Source organism: Stenella coeruleoalba, assembly GCF_951394435.1.
Source record: "Stenella coeruleoalba genome assembly, chromosome: 5".
Lineage (NCBI taxonomy): Eukaryota > Metazoa > Chordata > Mammalia > Artiodactyla > Delphinidae > Stenella > Stenella coeruleoalba.
The window spans coordinates 136,305,854-136,322,304 of NC_137150.1; the positions used below are offsets into that span (position 1 = coordinate 136,305,854).

General features: G+C 46.2%; 2 protein-coding genes across 14 annotated transcripts in view; one reads left to right on the top strand and one right to left on the bottom strand.

The window, feature by feature from the left end:
- Nucleotides 1-1,904: 1,904 nt before the first annotated feature.
- Nucleotides 1,905-15,631, bottom strand: PIGP (phosphatidylinositol glycan anchor biosynthesis class P). Of its 6 annotated transcripts, none has more exons than XM_079922760.1 (5): nt 15,612-15,631; nt 14,627-14,730; nt 8,810-8,882; nt 6,712-6,830; nt 1,905-4,556 (listed from the first exon to the last, which is right to left on the bottom strand). In XM_079922760.1, the coding sequence occupies exons 2-5, from the start codon at nt 14,706-14,708 to the stop codon at nt 4,426-4,428; spliced, it is 405 nt and encodes a 134-aa protein (XP_079778886.1). In that variant the 5' UTR covers nt 14,709-14,730; nt 15,612-15,631; the 3' UTR covers nt 1,905-4,425. The 6 variants fall into 6 exon arrangements, with proteins under 6 accessions (XP_079778886.1, XP_079778884.1, XP_079778882.1 ...); XM_079922758.1 differs by lacking the exon at nt 15,612-15,631 and adding an exon at nt 15,211-15,345; XM_079922756.1 differs by lacking the exon at nt 15,612-15,631 and adding an exon at nt 15,211-15,343 and having other exon boundaries at nt 14,579-14,730.
- Nucleotides 15,345-16,451, top strand: part of TTC3 (tetratricopeptide repeat domain 3) — a 146,188-nt gene continuing 145,081 nt past the window's right edge. For 5 of the 8 annotated variants that reach the window (XM_079922749.1, XM_079922751.1, XM_079922752.1 and 2 more), the window contains exon 1: nt 15,504-15,599. The gene's annotated coding sequence lies outside the window, so the exon portion shown is untranslated. Of the gene's footprint in view, nt 15,709-16,451 lie in introns of all 8 variants that reach the window. The other 3 variants (XM_079922746.1, XM_079922748.1, XM_079922753.1) reach the window with 2 other exon arrangements.

Here is a 16,451-nt window from a genome sequence, read left to right on the forward strand (position 1 = left end):
GGCACAGGGCTGGTAATATGATATCGTGTGTCCTACCGACTCTTTGAAAAAGTGCGATATACAAGACATTTTTGATTGAATCCATTTGCTTAAGGAGTGACGCCTGTTCTGATGGACGCCTAGGGAGCAGCTTCTTGAGAAAATCCAGGCACTTGATTGAGAACCTTCTGGCTAAAAGAGGGCAGGTCAAGAAATGAGGAAATTATACTCCAATAAAGATGTTAAAAAAAAAAAAGAAAAAGAAATGAGGGAGCAGACTCCCCTGGTGGCGCAGTGGTTAAGAATCTGCCTGCCAACGCAGGGGGGCATGGGTTCGAGCCCTGGTCCTGGAAGATCCCACATGCCGCGGAGCAACTTAGCCCGCGCGCCACAGCTACTGAGCCTGCGCTCTAGAGCCCACGAGCCACAACTACTGAAGCCCGTGCTCCTAGAGCCCGTGCTCCACAACAAGAGAAGCCACCGCAATGAGAATCCTGTGCACCGCAAGGAAGAGTAGCCCCTGCTCACCGCAACTGGAGAAAGGCCATGTGCAGCAACGAAGACCCAACGCAGCCAGAAATAAAATATAAATAAATAAATTAAAAAAAGAAGTGAGCAGAAAAGAAAAAAAACAACTAGAAAACAAGAAATGAGGGAGGGCAGAATTTTGGATTTGAATTCTGTTGGCTTTTCATAGATAGTTTCATATTTGGACTTTTAATTCTCACTGAGAATCTAATTACTGGAGAATCTAATTATTTGCAATCTAATTGCAAGTTTTCTATCACTGACTTTTTTTTTTTTTTTTTTTTTGGCGGTATGCGGGCCTCTCACTGTTGTGGCCTCTCTCGTTGCGGAGCACAGGCTCCGGACGCGCAGGCTCAGCAGCCATGGCTCACAGGCCTAGCTGCTTCGCGGCATGTGGGATCTTCCCGGACCGGGTCACGAACCCGTGTCCCCTGCATCGGCAGGTGGACTCTCAACCACTGCGCCACCAGGGAAGCCCTATCACTGACATTTTTTATTCGGAGTACTTTATGCTATTAGTTGGGCTCACTGCAAAACACAGTGTCTTTCAAGTGTTTTTCTTAAATGATGAGATGCAGCAGGGAAGTGCATCAGACATCATGGCCCTATAACCGAAGCAACATTTTTACAAAATACAAACCTGTCAGCCGGGGCTCCCCTCAAAGCAGAGCCTGTGACAAAGGCTTGTGTAGGCAGTTTATTTGAAAAGTGACACTAGGGAGGAGTGGGAAGCAAGGAAGCAAAACGAAGACAAGGAGCCAATACTGAGCTCACCACTGCCATGGTAACCACAGCTCAAGCTCCTAAGACCTGCCTGGAGCTCAGGAAAGGCAGCTCAGAACCAGTTCTTTGGGAGCTTAACGCCTGCCCGTGGTGTCCTATGGTGTCAACTCCCCCTGCTTCCAGGGTGCACTGGCAGGTGGCACCTGTGTGGATCTGGTCAAAGCAGCATCAGTGGCTGGAATAAGACGTGGGACAGAGAGGATCTGAAGTGACCACAAAAGGTGTTCAATCAAGATATTTACCAAGTGCAGTGTGCTCCGCTATAATGTATTCTACTCTAGTACACACACATACACTCTAGTTGAGGCCCACTAACCAGTGGTTCTCAAAGTGTAGTCTTTTCAGGGGGTCTCTGAGGTCAAAACCATCTTCATAATAATAATAAGATGCTATTTGTCTTCTTCACACTCACTCTCTTGTGAGTATGCAGTGGAGTTTTCCAGAGGCTTTGTGGCATGTGGTACCAGAACAGAATGCAGATGCAGATATGAGAACCCAGCTGTCTTCCTTTAAGCCAGATGTTAAACAGATCTGCAAAAATGTTAAACAATTCTACTTGTCTCACTAAATTTGTTCTGGAAAATACAGTTATTTTTCATAAAATGTTACTTAAATACAACAAAATGTAACAGGTTTATTATTTATAAACAAATATTTTTAAAATTTCTACTTTAATTTCTCTATATAATCCACATACACAGAAACTCTTTGGGTCTCTTACTCTTTATGAGTATAAAGCGGCAGGTGCACTAAATTGATCATGACCTTCAACGGAATTGCAGCCCCCAGTTTGGTGGGAAGAGGACAGCTCTGTTAACTGCCACTTTCTCTTCCAAAGTGAACGGCCATTGCCCTGGTTGACCACAGGGTCAGTTAAGTCCAATCAACGAAGGCAGAAGTTCTGACCCTGGCTGCCTGATATAAGTGTCTGGGTGACATTAAAAATTACCCTGGCCTGGGCCCTGCTCCAGAACAATGAATCAAAATTTCTGGGGATGGGGCATAGTACTGTTCTTTACCTCATTATTGATGTATAACTTACATTAGGAGCACAAATCTTAATGATAATAACTATTTTTCTAAACATACGTGATTCCCAGGTAACTACCACCCAAATCAAGATGTAGGGCATTTCCAAATCACCAGCAGATTCTCTCATGCTGCCTCCTAGTTAATACCACTATTCTAATATATATCACCATAGGTTTAAAAATTATTTCCCTGATTTTGAACTTCATATAAATGGCATACATATATATATGTGTGTGTGTGTACATATATATATATTCCTTTATATCTGGCTTTTTACGCCCAACATTGTGAAATTCACTCACGTTGCTACGTAGAGCAGTAATTTCATTCTTGTCTGCATGGCAGTGTCGTTTTCCATTGCATAAACAGGACACAATTTATTTACCATTCTACCCTTGACAGAGTTGGCTGGTCCCCTCAAACTGCTCTTCAGTGTGGTGATGTGCCCTTACCCTAAATTAATACAGGAACTGGGACTCATTAGGGAACAGAAACAGCAGATTCACGTTATCCATCTCATGCTTACTGGGCAGGGATACGGTTATTGAAATGGAAGTCCCAGTTTTCCCAACTCTTTAAATTTATTAGTTTCTTTTTCTTTTCTCTCTTTCCTTTTTTATTTTTAAATACAGAAAATATAGTTAAATTTGCATAAATTAAAATGTGTGGCTCCAAACCTGGGTAGAGATTTAAGTTATCAAAAGATAGGCGGCACTGAGTGCTAGATGAATTTAGGTTTGGTCCCCCTGGCCAACTGTGAGTATACGCCTGCTAAGTTATGGGTGGCTTGTTTCTTTTAAACATTTCGATCTAAGCTTCTTAATCTTACACGAGACATGCCCAGATATTAATACGGCAGCGTTGCTCAGACGAATCCAGTTAGTTACCAAATCCTCCAACCCCCTCAACTGCACTTCCCCAAATCCGTCTGATTCAGTAGAAGGTGCAATCATCTACTCAGTTCAGTAATTTAAACAAACCTAGGAAGGACTCTTGATCACAACTCCTCTCAGTAGCCTGCCTACCCTGTACAATCAGATCCATCTACCCAGTCAGCTGTCTCCAACAAATGCTGCAAAGCTACGCGCTCCTCCGCAGCTCCACAGCTACCACTCTGCTCTACGCGGCCAGCATTTTCTCCCTGGACTAATGCAATCGTCTCCTGACCGGTCTCCCTACTTCCACACTCTTCCCTGTCCCCAATTCCCCCACCTGAACCTACCCTCCACCCACCGCCCAGTGGCTTTTATTTTATTTTTTTTGGCCGCACCCAGCGGCTTGTGGGATCTTAATTCCCCAACCAGGGACTGAACCTGCAGTGAAAGCGCAGAGTCCTAACCACTGGACTGCCAGGGAACTCCCCCCCAGTGGCTTTTAAAAAACACAGATCAGGCCGTGACACACTTTTCCTCAAAGCCTCCTAATGGCTCAGTATGTGAAGGGCCTCAAACCCATCACACTGACAGAGGAACTCAGACTTCTTACACTGGTCCTCACAGCCCTCACACCCTCCCGCAGCAAGCGCTAGGCCCCCTGCTGGCCTCCTGGCCTTAGGACACACCACACTCCTTCCCTCCTTCCCACCCAAGGTCTCTGTCCTGCCTGCTCGGTACTGGAAGCTCGCTGCTGACCCTCTAATCTTTATGTGACGGCTCCTGTTTTTGCTAATCAAACCTCAACCCCAACTGCCTCCTCACAGCAGCTTTCGTCGACTGCCCCATCTAAAGCAGTCGTCCCTGATGGCAGAGACACACATTAAATGTGCCCTTCTCCTAAACCTAGGAGTTTGAATTCTGGGCTTCTAAGAACAAACAGTGGGAAGGACACAATTGCCCTTTGAAAATTACAACATGAATGCCTCTCTGGAGGGACACCTGCCACATGGTAATGTAGTATTTTATTTACTCTATTAGTAACTACTATTTGATAACATTTATAATATTAATAGAACTTAATCTAAGAGAAGTTCAACTTACATTTTTCTTTCTTTTTTTTTAACATTTCAATACTGGATATTAATCAGAAAGACAGTCAAAATTACTACGGTCGAAATTCTTCCATCAAAAATTTGTAATAAATGTTTGGTATTAGTCTATGTACAATTCAGTTTTTGGTGTAAAATTCTTTGGCTTTAAGAAAAAACATTTGGTTTACTTCACTAATAGGAATATCTCTTAATGCTGGGATGGCCTCTTCTTGGTATTTCTTCGGCTGTTGGTTTTTGGCATAGTTATCTGTAAGAAGAGGACAAAAGGCTCTGTTTACCCAAGCAATTTCTTCAACAATCTCTGTGGTTTGTGGAGACCCACCACATAGTTTACTAGCCTAATGTTTGGATAATGACAAATACCATGTTTAACGTAATTAAAAGGCCCCTTAAATTCTCTCTTTAGAAGAAATGTCCCAATTACAATAAAAATCAGCCAAGTTACTTTTTGCATCCTCTAACTTGGGTAAGAAATTAATATTTCAGGGACCTCCCTAGTGGTGCTGTGGTAAGAATCCGCCTGTCAAAGCAGGGGACACAGGTTCGATCCCTGGTCCAGGAAGATCCCACATGCCGCAGAGCAACTAAGCCCACGCGCCACAACTACTGAGCCCATATGCTCTAGGGCCTGCGTGCCGCAACTACTGAGCCCGTGTGCTGCAACTACTGAAGCCCGCAAGCCTAGAGCCCGTGTTCCGCAACAAGAGAAGCCACTGCAATGAGAAGCCCCTGCACTGCAACAAAGAGTAGCCCCCGCTCGCCACAACTAGAGAAAGCCCACGTGCAGCAACAAAGACCCAATGCAGCCAAAAATAAATTAAAAAAAAATAATATTTCATTCAACTGTACAATGATGATTCAAGCCCCATTTGTACATTTCTCATAGGAACAGAATTATATCAACACCCCAATCATTTGGTACAATCATTCATGCAAACTTAACAATTTCCCCTCTTTGTACAAATTGTCTATTTGCTGTAATTCCAGCCAAGTATGCAGGGAACACAGTAGGTTATCAGAAAAGCAATATCTAAAAGTTAAAAAATCATACCAGAACTTAAAAAATACTTTGCTTCCTAGAATCCAAGCAAGTTCAGGAACCTAATTTTTTTTTTTTTTTTTAAATTTTGGCTATGCCACGCGGCTTGTGGGATCTCAGTTCCCCAACCAGGAGACTGAACCCAGGCCATAGCAGTGAAAGCCGGGAATCCTAACCATCAGGCCATCAGGGAACTCCCAGGAATCTACTTTAATCTTTAGACTTGAAATAAAAGAACTTAACAACAACTACAGAAAACATGCCGTGGCTCTTCTATCCACTTAATTGCGGTCAGGTGTACACAGTGATCCTGAGGATACACACCCCCAAATTCCTCCTCCCAGACAAGGTCTGTATGGACCTCTTTGTCATCCCTTGATCAACACAGCTTGTTTAGGATAAAAGAAGTTTCTCTCAGGCAAAGTTGCCAAGGAACATATTACATACTTGTGGTTTTTATGGGAAAATATACCTGTTAACTAGTGTAATAAACAGCATATTCATGACAGCTTATTTGTGCCATGTGAACATTTCCTCTGGTATAATCGTATTTATTTCTCCCAGTTTTTTTTACTATGCTGATGTGTGTCAATTACTACAGCCTGCTCTTTGTTGCTTTTTCTTTTTAAAAAATATTTATTTATTTATTTATTTCGCTGTGCTGGGTCTTAGTTGCAGCATGTGGGATCTTTTTAGTTATGGCATGTGGGCTCCTTTAGTGGCAGCATGCAGGCTCTTAATTGTGGCATGCGGGATCTAGTTCCCTGACCAGGGATTGAACCTGGGCCCCCTGCACTGGGAGCGTGGAGCCTTTTTTTTTTTTTTTTTTAATGATCTAGGTTTATTTTTTTTTATTATTATTTTTTGGGCTGTGTTGGGTCTTCATTGCCGCACGCGGGCTTTCTCTAGTTGTGGTGAGCAGGGGCTACTCTTTGTTGTGGTGCACAGGCTTCTCATTGCGGTGGCTTCTCTTGTTGTGGAGCACGGGCTCTAGGTGCATGGGCTTCAGTAGTCACAGCATGTGGGCTCGGTAGTTGCGGCACATGGGCCCCAGAGCACGTGGGCTTCAGTAGTTGCTGCACGTGGGGTCAGTAGTTGTGGCCCTTGGGCTCTAGAGTGCAGGCTCAGTAGCTGTGGTGCACAGGCTTAGTTGCTCCACAGCATGTGGGATCTTCCCGGACCAGGGATCGAACCTGTGTCCCCTGCATTGGCAGAAGGATTCTTAACCACTGCGCCACCGGGGAAGTCCCGGGAGCGCAGAGTCTTAACTACGGGACCACCAGGGAAGTCCCTGCTTTTCTTGACAAAAGTGTCAATACCCGACTCCTCCGACCCCCGGCACTTTCCTTTGATATAAATTTACCTGTGATTGTATGAATGGAGTTGAGTGGAGAGGTACTCATCATGTTTATCCCGAATAAGAGCACATAACCAATCACTGCAGTAATGAGGAGGTACACAGGCAGTGCAACTGCCCAGTATCTGCAGAAAAGAATATTAAAGTAGGTAACAGACTTCCTAAAAAGTTGCAGTTCTCTATAGTTCATCACCAAGTTAATACACTTTTAAACTTAATTTTAGCTTTGACTGAAATAATACATGTACCTAAAAGGCAGTCCAATAGTTCTACTGGCCTACAGTGAAGCTGCTATCCTGTACCCCTGTTTGAGCCCTGGTGTCTTTCTTCCCAGCAGGGAACACTTTCAGCACCTAAGCTGTTTCTTCTGGTGTTTACCTCCACCTTCCTACACAACATACTCCTATTACTATTTCTTGACTTTTTAAACTTCAGACATTTTCTCTGAACATCCTAATATGGAGATAAAGATGTATATATAAATAATGTTTGAAACTGAGCACTGTAACATATTATTATTATGTCTTCTTGTACAATTTTTTGTTTTTCCTGGAAATTAATTACTACTTTTTGTCTGTTTGCTTGGTTTCCCATGTACCTATCAATACTCAGTCCTCAAATTCTCTGATAGAATCTAGTATGCCTCTTAATACAGTTAAACACATCAAATGCTCTACCTCACATGTTTTATTGGGTGCATTATTTAATAATTTCTTCCCTACTGTTTTCTCTTTCTGGAACTTCTAAGAGCTTTTTTGCTGTTATACTTTCCTCATCTTTTCTTTATTTTCTATTTTGCTATACTCTGTCCTACTTTCTGGAGATTACTTTTGGTGTTTCTTCTAAACCTTCCATTAAAATGTTAATTTTGGCTACCATATTTATAATTTCCAAATGCAGTCATTCTCTGAACATTCCCTATTTTATAGCATCCTGTTGTTTCACAGTTATCTTTTTTTATCTCTGAGGATTTTATTTTAAAGTTTTCTTCTGCTCTTTGCATTATCTCCATTTTCTTCAAGTTTCTTTTCTCTTTTCTTTTTTTGCTTTTTTCTCTTGTATTTCATTTTAGAGGCTTTCTTTTAATGTCTGATAAGTTGCCCATTCATATTTAAAGATGAAGTACTGGGAAGGCAGGGAGGCGGCTGGGGAGACATATAAAAATAAAAATAAAGATGAACTACTAACAAGCTAATTGGAAGCACTGTGCATATGTGGGCTGGGATGGCCAACTGGAGACCCACACTATGGGAGACCTGGCCATTCCATTGGAGGATCTCTAATTATCAGAAATTAAAGACCCTTTCTCTTGAGCTGGTCAACTTCTTCAGGGAGGACCCTCCTATCTTGCTGGGAGGAGGCGGGTGGTATAAGCCTGCCAACCACAAGCCTGAGAGCCTAGTGAGGAAAGGTGCTTGGGAGGAATCTCACTATTCAGCAACGCAGATTTTCACTGATCCCTGTTTTCAGTAACGTGCCTAGTTAGACCTAGTGTGCCCCAGACTAGAGACTCTCACTCAGCCTTTCCAGAGCATAAAACTCCTGTCTTCTGCAGGGGAGGGTTGGTCTCCAGCTTTAAGGGCTGAGGAGGGGGATTTGAGGGTTGAATGCTCTTTAAACACTGTTTTCAGCCCAACCCAGAAATACCATGTTAAAGAGGTACCCGTACCTCCAGTGTCTGGGCCTCTCTGTGTTGTGGGCACAGAGGCTCTGGCTGGCTTCCCTGCTTTAGCAATGTGGGAAAGTGGAAATTCAGTTAGTCACCTCTCACCTATCTGCAATCCACTTCCCAAGATTTTATTGATACACCTCCACTATCCCGTTATTTGCTCCTGTGGGTTTATAGCTTAACAATTATTTTTTTCTATGGGCTTATTTTAACAAGATTTTGGGAGGAAGTAGGGATAAAGATGTGCATTTAGTCCACCATCTTTAAATAGAAGCGTATCAATAATCGTCTTTAAAAAGCTTTAAATTTCTATATGGCTATTTATGGATCTTAAAAGAATAAATATAAGATTTGCATAAGTCTTAAGAAAAAACCTGATCCTTCAGAACAGCATTGATATACTCTTATTTTATTTAAGAAATACATTGAACTTACTTTTGAGGCCAATAGGTTAAGCCTAAGGAGTTTAGCCAAGACTCAGGAATAAAAGCCCACACAAGATACAGTACTGCAGAAGAGGGAAAAAAAAAAAAGGAAAAAAGGTCAGTAAGGCACGCATCCAATCTATCAAGGTTCAGATAAAACAACTAGAGAGAAGCTGGCGCGCTGCAACGAAAGAGCCCACGTGCCACAACTAAGACCCGATGCAGCCAAAAATAAATTAAAAAAAAAAAAACCAAACCATAAAATTTACGATCTTAACCATTTTAAGTGTAATGTTCAGTAGTGTCAGGTATATTTGTATTGCTGTGAAACAGGTTTCTAGAACTATTTCATCCTGTGAATCTGAAACTCTATACCCATTAAACAACTCCTCTTAGTTATTTTAAAAAACATGTCTTAACTTCCACTACTCACCCTGTATTTTAAGCAATTTAAGGGCAGAAATCATGCCTTAGTAATTGTGGTAATCCTTATAGCACCTAGCAATTTGCTTTATACGTAGTCGGTGTTCAACACTTCATCCCCACAGGGTTGAAAGTACAGACATTTAGGGGCATAAAGGTGAATTTATCTACCCTTGTTCTGATCCACAACATGCCTTATCTCCTAGAGCACAATCTTATTTCCCTCAATTCGGGTCTCTGTGGCACCCTTTACTGTTGTCCCTCTATTGTAACAGCCAACCTCTGAGCACTCACTGTGGCTAAGCACACTTCTGAGCACTTTACATGCATCATTTCATTTAATCCTCAAAACAATCCTAGTAGGTATTAAGCCATTTTTACAGAGGAGGAACTGGAGTCTCAGACATGTTACATCCTCTGTCCAAGGTAAGTGGCAGAGAGAAATGTCAAGCCTGTCTCAGTGATGATGAAGGATTAACATTTTTCTCAACAAATATGTATTACGGAATTCTCTATGTCAGGAGTGTGCGATACAATGGTGAACCCGAAAGAGATGGTCTCTGCCCTCTCCGAGCTTAAAATTGAGCAAGGAATAGAGAAGAATAAATTGGTGTTTTCAATACACTCTGATAAGTGCTAACGAGCGAGTAACAAAAGAGGATATCGGAACACATAAGAAGGCCCTCAGCCCACAGTGGCGGTGATGTGAATGGTTAGGAAAGATTTCCTGGAGAAGTCATTAAATTGGGGCCTAAAGGATGAATAGGGGGTTAGCCAGATGAAAATGCTGGGCTTGTAGACGATAGGAAGGAAGGAAATATGAGAAAACAGTGTTCCCAGCAACCACCACAGAGAGAGCGCTGGGGATCTGAAGAGAGAGCTGGTGTGGTAGATGGCAGAGGGAAAAGCTGGCAAGGAACTGGCGTGGAGCTTGAGTTTTCAGGATTAATGAAATACAAACAGCACTTCCCTGGTGGTGCAGTGGTTAAGAATCCGCCTGCCAATGCAGGGGACATGGGTTCGAGCCCTGGTCCAGGAAGATCTCACATGCTGCGGAGCAACTAAGCCCCTGCGCCACAAGCCTGTGCTCTAGAGCCCGGGAGCCACAACTACTGAGCCTGCGTGTCACAACTACTGGAGCCCACGTGCCTAGAGTCCATGCTCTGCAACGAGAGAAGCCACCGCAGTGAGAAGCCCGCGCACCGAAGAGTAGCCCCCGCTCGCCGCAACTAGAGAAAGCCCACGTGCAGCAACAAAGACCCAATGCAGCCAAAAATAAATTTATTAAAAAAAAAAGAAATACAAACAGTGGGGAAACAAATGCAAATTCATAAATGGAAATGATTTGCTTAGTTTAATTAAGTGAATGAATATTTACTGTACATCTGCCATATGCCAGGCACTATGAGAAGGTCGAGGCTATAAAGATAAATGAGACATGGTCTCTATTCTCACAAAGTCATGTGGGAGAGAGAAACGAGTCAAATGTAGTGGCAGGAACTTCCCAGGCACTACCTTACTGGACCCTCCCCAGACCCCTGAGGTGTGTGCTAGTAATCCTTACTCACAGGTGAAAAAAACTGAGGCTCAGGGAATGTAAATAACTTGCCCAAGGCCTCACAGCTAAACGTTACTGAGCGGGAATGAGAACCTGGGCTTACAGGCAGCGGCCAGAGCACTGGAAACGACATGAAGCGGAGGCGACATATTTGGGGGAACCCCAGGCAGCGTGGAGTGGCTCGGGCATCAAGTACGAGGCAGGGAGAAACCAGCCAGAAAACTGAACAGGTCCCAGATCATGGAAGACCTTGGGCGAGGAACATGCACTTTATGCTCTGGGCAAGGGGAACAACTGGATATTTTGTTGGTAACTTTACAGTTACAGCAGACTACCAAGAGAAATAACCATCCAGGCTCCAACGAGAGGTTTTAATCAGGGAAGTCCACGTCTGGATCTCAAGTGCGTCACTGTGACGGCTGCATGTAGGATGAACCTGTGCAAGAAGTGAGACCCCGGCAGGCTTAGTGGCAGTAGCAGATGAATGAGTTGGCGGAGAAGGAAAAGTACAAGTGAAGAGGACTCCCAGGTTTTCAGAGTGGGATCTAGTCATTCCAACCCTGAAGAAAGAGATACTGGAGCAGTCATTCTCCACACAGCGTCGAGAGATTTTCCAAAAAGACAAATCTGACCCTATCACTTGCCAGTTCAAATCCTTCAATGCCCTTAGAATAAAATCGAAAATCCTTCCTAGGGCTTGCAAGAACTTGAACGACCTGGCTCGGCCCGCCTCTCCAATGTCCAGCCCTCACGCACTATGCTCCAGCTCTGGACAGTGTCTCATTTCTGTGCTTCAAACAACCTTGCGGACGCAGGGTCACTGCAGTTACAGTGAGTGCTGTCTGCCTGGAACGATCTTCCTTTGGCTCTTCCAATGCAGATGGTTCCTTAGCCTGCTTTATGTCTTAGCTCAAATGTCACCTTAAGAGAGGCTTTCCCCAATCACTTGCTCTCCCAACTGTGTCCCACCTACCACACCTTCATTACTCCCTGTCATTTCCCTTTATTTCCCTCAAAGCTATTACCACAATCTATAACTACTGTGATGGATGGAAATATTTGTGTCCCCCCCCACCAAATTAATATGTTGAAACCCTAATCCGCAATGTGATGGATTTGGAGGTGGGGCCTTTGGAAGGCAGTTAGGTATAGATGAGGTCATGAAGGAGGGGTCTCCATCATGGGATTAGTGTCCTTTCTTTCTCTACTACATGAGGATACGAGGATACGGTAAGGAGGTGGTTGTCTGCAAACCGTAGGAGGGCCCTCACCAAGAACCCAGCCATGCTGGCATCCTGATCTTGCACTTCCCCGTCTCCAGAGCTGTGAGAAATAAATGTCGATTGGTTAAGCTACCCAGTCTACAGTACTTTGTTATAGCAGCCTGAACAGATTAAGACAATTAGCTTTTTAAATCAGTAAATATTTCAATGTACAGAGAGACTCAGGTAACCCCTAAGTACCCACCACCTAGTTTCATTATGACTGTTGGCTACTGGCCTCTGACCTCCTCTATCCTATTACTTTCTGCCTCACTATCTCAGGTTTCAACCTTACTGACCTCCATCTGTTCCTTGAAACCACTGGCCTCCTCGGGCTTTTGCACTGGCTCTTCTCTGGGAAGCTCTTTCCCTGGATTGCCACATGGCTAACTCTCACTTTTCGTGTCTGTGCTTACAACTCACCCCTCAGTGAGGCACCACCTGACCGCTGTATTTAACGATGGCAACCTCCTCCCACTTCTTATCCTCCTTTCTGGAGTAATTTCTCCCCATGGCACACATTATCATCTGACATTCTGCATGTTTAATTATTTAATTTGTCCATTGGCAATCCCCCCCTAGCAGAATGAAAGCTGTGAAAGCAGGAAGTTGGGGGCTGTTTTGCTCTTCCCTTGCCTGTAATAGTGGCTGGCACATGGTAAGTACGCAAGAAAAATTTGCAGAATTAATTTCTGGTTGTGGGTACTATTGGATTTAAGTCTTAAAGTCATTGCTTTTATTTAAATACATAGTTTCTAACCCTTCAAATAACTCTATAGAACAGGGATTTACAAAAATGATGATGTTGATGATAACGGTAACAGCAGCAGCTAACACTGAATAAATACAGGTATCCCCACTTTCCGAAAGCTCGCTTTAAGCCATTTCGCTTTTATGAAAGACCTACGTTAGTTAACTGTCTTGGGTAACCAAAGGAAATCTGAAGAGGATTTTTGCTTTTACTTAAAAAGCATTCAGTGTTTGTTTTGCAGGGAGCCGTGATACAGGCAGTGCCCACCCAGAGCAGGGAGAGTGTGGCATGTCTGGGCTCCTTCCCCAGAGCTACACTCAGCATCTCGGCATCAAACCGCCATAGCTCTGAACTGTGTCGGTGAACATCTTGATCTCAACCGAGTATCTTTATCAAATTGAGTGCATTATCTCAATTTATCTTCTGCATTGCCTAGCAAGATGTGCCCTAAGGTAATCGTTTCTTTGCTTTACGCCATTTCTGCTTACGAAAGGTTTCATAGGAATGGTCTCTACTTTTGGATTGTGGGAGAAACCTGTACTTATTGCTCCTATGCATTCTTTTAAGTGCTCTGCATACATTACGGCAAGTAATCTTCACAACAGACATAAGAGGTAGCATAGTGAAGTCAACCCAGCGTGCCTGGGTTCAAATTCTAGCTTTATCATTTACTGGCTGTGTGACCTTGAGCACATTACTTAAGCCCTGTGTGCCTCTGTATTCTCATCTGCAAAATGAGGACAGTAATGACAATATCTATCTCACAGGACTGTCTTATGCTTCATAAGCATTTGATAAACATCACCACCCTTTCACAGATGAAGAATCTGAAGAACCAAAGAAGTTAACTAAACAGTCCTCCACAAAGCTAATCTGTGGAGGAGTCAGGAATTGAACTCAAGTCATAACTTCTTCGCTCCATAGACTCCCCTGGCCAACAGCTTGGTTGGCTATACTGATGTAGTTAGGGTTCAGAAGCATTACCACTCCATCTTTCTGGTTTCCACAAAATTCTAAAAAGCTGTGGGCACCCACTTTTCTCCCTAATTCTCAAATCCTTTTGGGGAGAGACATGGGGCCCACTGTGTGACTCTGGGAATATCGTGTCTCAGTAAACATCAGTTTCCTTATCTGTAAAATGGGACCTTATGGGGACTGATTGAGACCCAGGATGTAAAGTGCAGCTGACTTCTATAACCTGATTGCTGTCCCTCCCACAGGCTGCACTGGGGCCACACCAGATTACTCATTTCCAAACCCCACAATGCCTTCCCACTTCTTCCTTCTTATTGGTGAAGACAAAGTTCCTGGGAGAAAGCTCACTCTGACTCTCAGGGTTTTTTGTTTTTTTTCGGCCACGCTGCTGCGTGGCTCACAGGATCTCAGTTCCCTGACCAGGAATGGAACTCTGGCAGTGAGAGCACAGAGTCCGAACCACTGGACCCCCAGGGAATTCCCTGACTTTCCAATTTGATTTCTTGTCTCGACACTGGCTGCCCATGGCCCTTATCACACTGATAGAGAATTGTAGATTTACTCCTCTGTCTTGTCCACAAAACCATGACCTCCTTAAAGGCAGGGACCAAGTTGCATTCACTTTGCAATCTTGACTGGTGCTGCATTTTAAAGATCTGTTGAGATTAAATCTTTCAGGCTCATGTCTGGCATGTAGAACACTCTTAACAGACAATAGTTCTCTCCAGGTTTTCCCGAAAAGAGACAAAGGTAGAAAGAATCACAGTTCCTGTGTACACATTCTACAAACAAATGCAATAATTTCCTGACCTTGAACACCAGAGAAAGGTCCTGGCCATCCATCAGGAAAGTACTTACTGAAGCCAAATTGGGAGCTTAAGAAAAGGACAAAGCCATAAATCGCTCTTTCTGGCAATGGCGACGGTGAATTTTCCACCATTTTCCCTGTGTCTTTAGATAATCTGTGGGAAAGAAACACAATCATCTGTCAGTGACTCACACCACTGGCCTATTATAACCTCATCGCTTTGCTATGGGCACAGCCTCTCCGCAGTTTTTTTCCCAGCCTAAACCACTGCCAACGGGCAACCTGCACACAGACCTCTAACGCACACCCGCTTGCACACGTGCACACAAGCACCCACACCTCGCCTGTAGGCGCAACCAGCCCCCAAACCTCACATGCACACGCACACAAGCACACGCGCCACAGCGCGCACCTCCCGCAGTGTAAGGTGGGGGGAGGCAAGGAGGGAGCAGGGGAGGGACTGACGCCACTCCAGCTCTGCAGGTTTCGCCTCCGTGCGAAAAGGGAAGGGCAAGCAGGGACAGAAGGCCCGTGCGGCCTCCTCAGGCCTGGGCCTCGGCGCCCGGGACCCGGACCTGCCCTCTCGTGGGGTCTGTTTCTCATTCGAGCCCGGGGACTGGGGTTGGCCCTCGACCTTGGGTCTTCCATGCGCCCACTCCGGCCGCTCCCCACAGTTCGGCCACCTCCGTGCCGAGTCCTCTGCGCAGGCGCGGATCAGGGAGCCGCAGGGGGGCGAGAGAAGGAAAAGGGAGAAAGGCCGAGTCGCCAAGGCAACCCCTGCCCGGGCGCAGGCGCACTGCGACCCTCGTCCGACAGGAACGCGCGAGCGCGGGGGCGGGAGGGATCGGTCAGCTCTCCGCCGCTGGGGGCGGGGCGGCACGACAGCGCAAGTGCATTGCGGCCCACGTGACGCGTCTGCCGCCTGCGCCGCCGGCCGCTCCTGCCCGCCCGCTGGCTGACGTGGAGGGCCTGAGGCGGCGGCGGCGGCGGCCCGCGTCCAAGGCTCGCGGGCTGCGGGCCCCGGTGAGTGCACACCTGGCGCGCGGCAGGGCTTCCGGATGTGTCACCTTGTCGCGCTGCAGCCGAGATGCCCGGGGAGAGGGGCCCTCCACACCCCCTCCGTGGGTGTGTGGTGAGTGTGGGTGTGTGCGCGTCGCCCCGCGTCGCTGGCCGTGGCGCCCGCGGTGTGTGTGCGCGGGTTGGGTGCCGGTGCAGAGCGGGAGTGTGTGGTCGCTTTTGTCGGCCTCAGTGGGTGTGTTTCCTTTGTCTGGTGTCCTCCTTCTTTAAGTGTGGCCCCCTCCGGGCTTCTGTGCGAAGGTGGGAGAAGCCCCTTTGTGTGCGCATCCCCCGGCCGCACGCGCACTCTCGCCCCAGTCGGTGCGCGGGTGACACCTTGGCTAGGCGGAGGGTCCGCCGGCCTGAGCGCGGGTGGGCACGGCCCCGTGTGTCCCCTCCCGGCTCCTTTGTGTCCGCGCTGGTTCTTCCCGGCGACGGCGTGGGCACCCCGGCGGTGTGGGAGCCCCCGTTTGTGTCACTGCCTCTCTCCGGGGGTGCGCGTCCTCCGCGCGCGTGGCCGCGCCTCCTGTAGTCGAGACCCCCGCCTGCAGCATCGTCCGCCCGGCGGTGCGTACTCGCGTGTCCCCGCGCGCGCGTTGCGCCTGGGTCCTGTCGAGTGCGTGATCAGGTCGTCGTTCGCGAGTGTTCGTGAACGTTCTTGCACGCCCCTCCTCTGTCTTGTGTTCCCTACACCTGCGCCACCTGTTTTCGTTAGAATGGCTGCCGAGCGCGGGGAGGGGACGGGGAGGGAGAAATCAGTTCAGTGCTCCCCCGTCCCCTGCGCCTACTTCGGAGCATCCTTCCTCCCCCAGCGCTAAT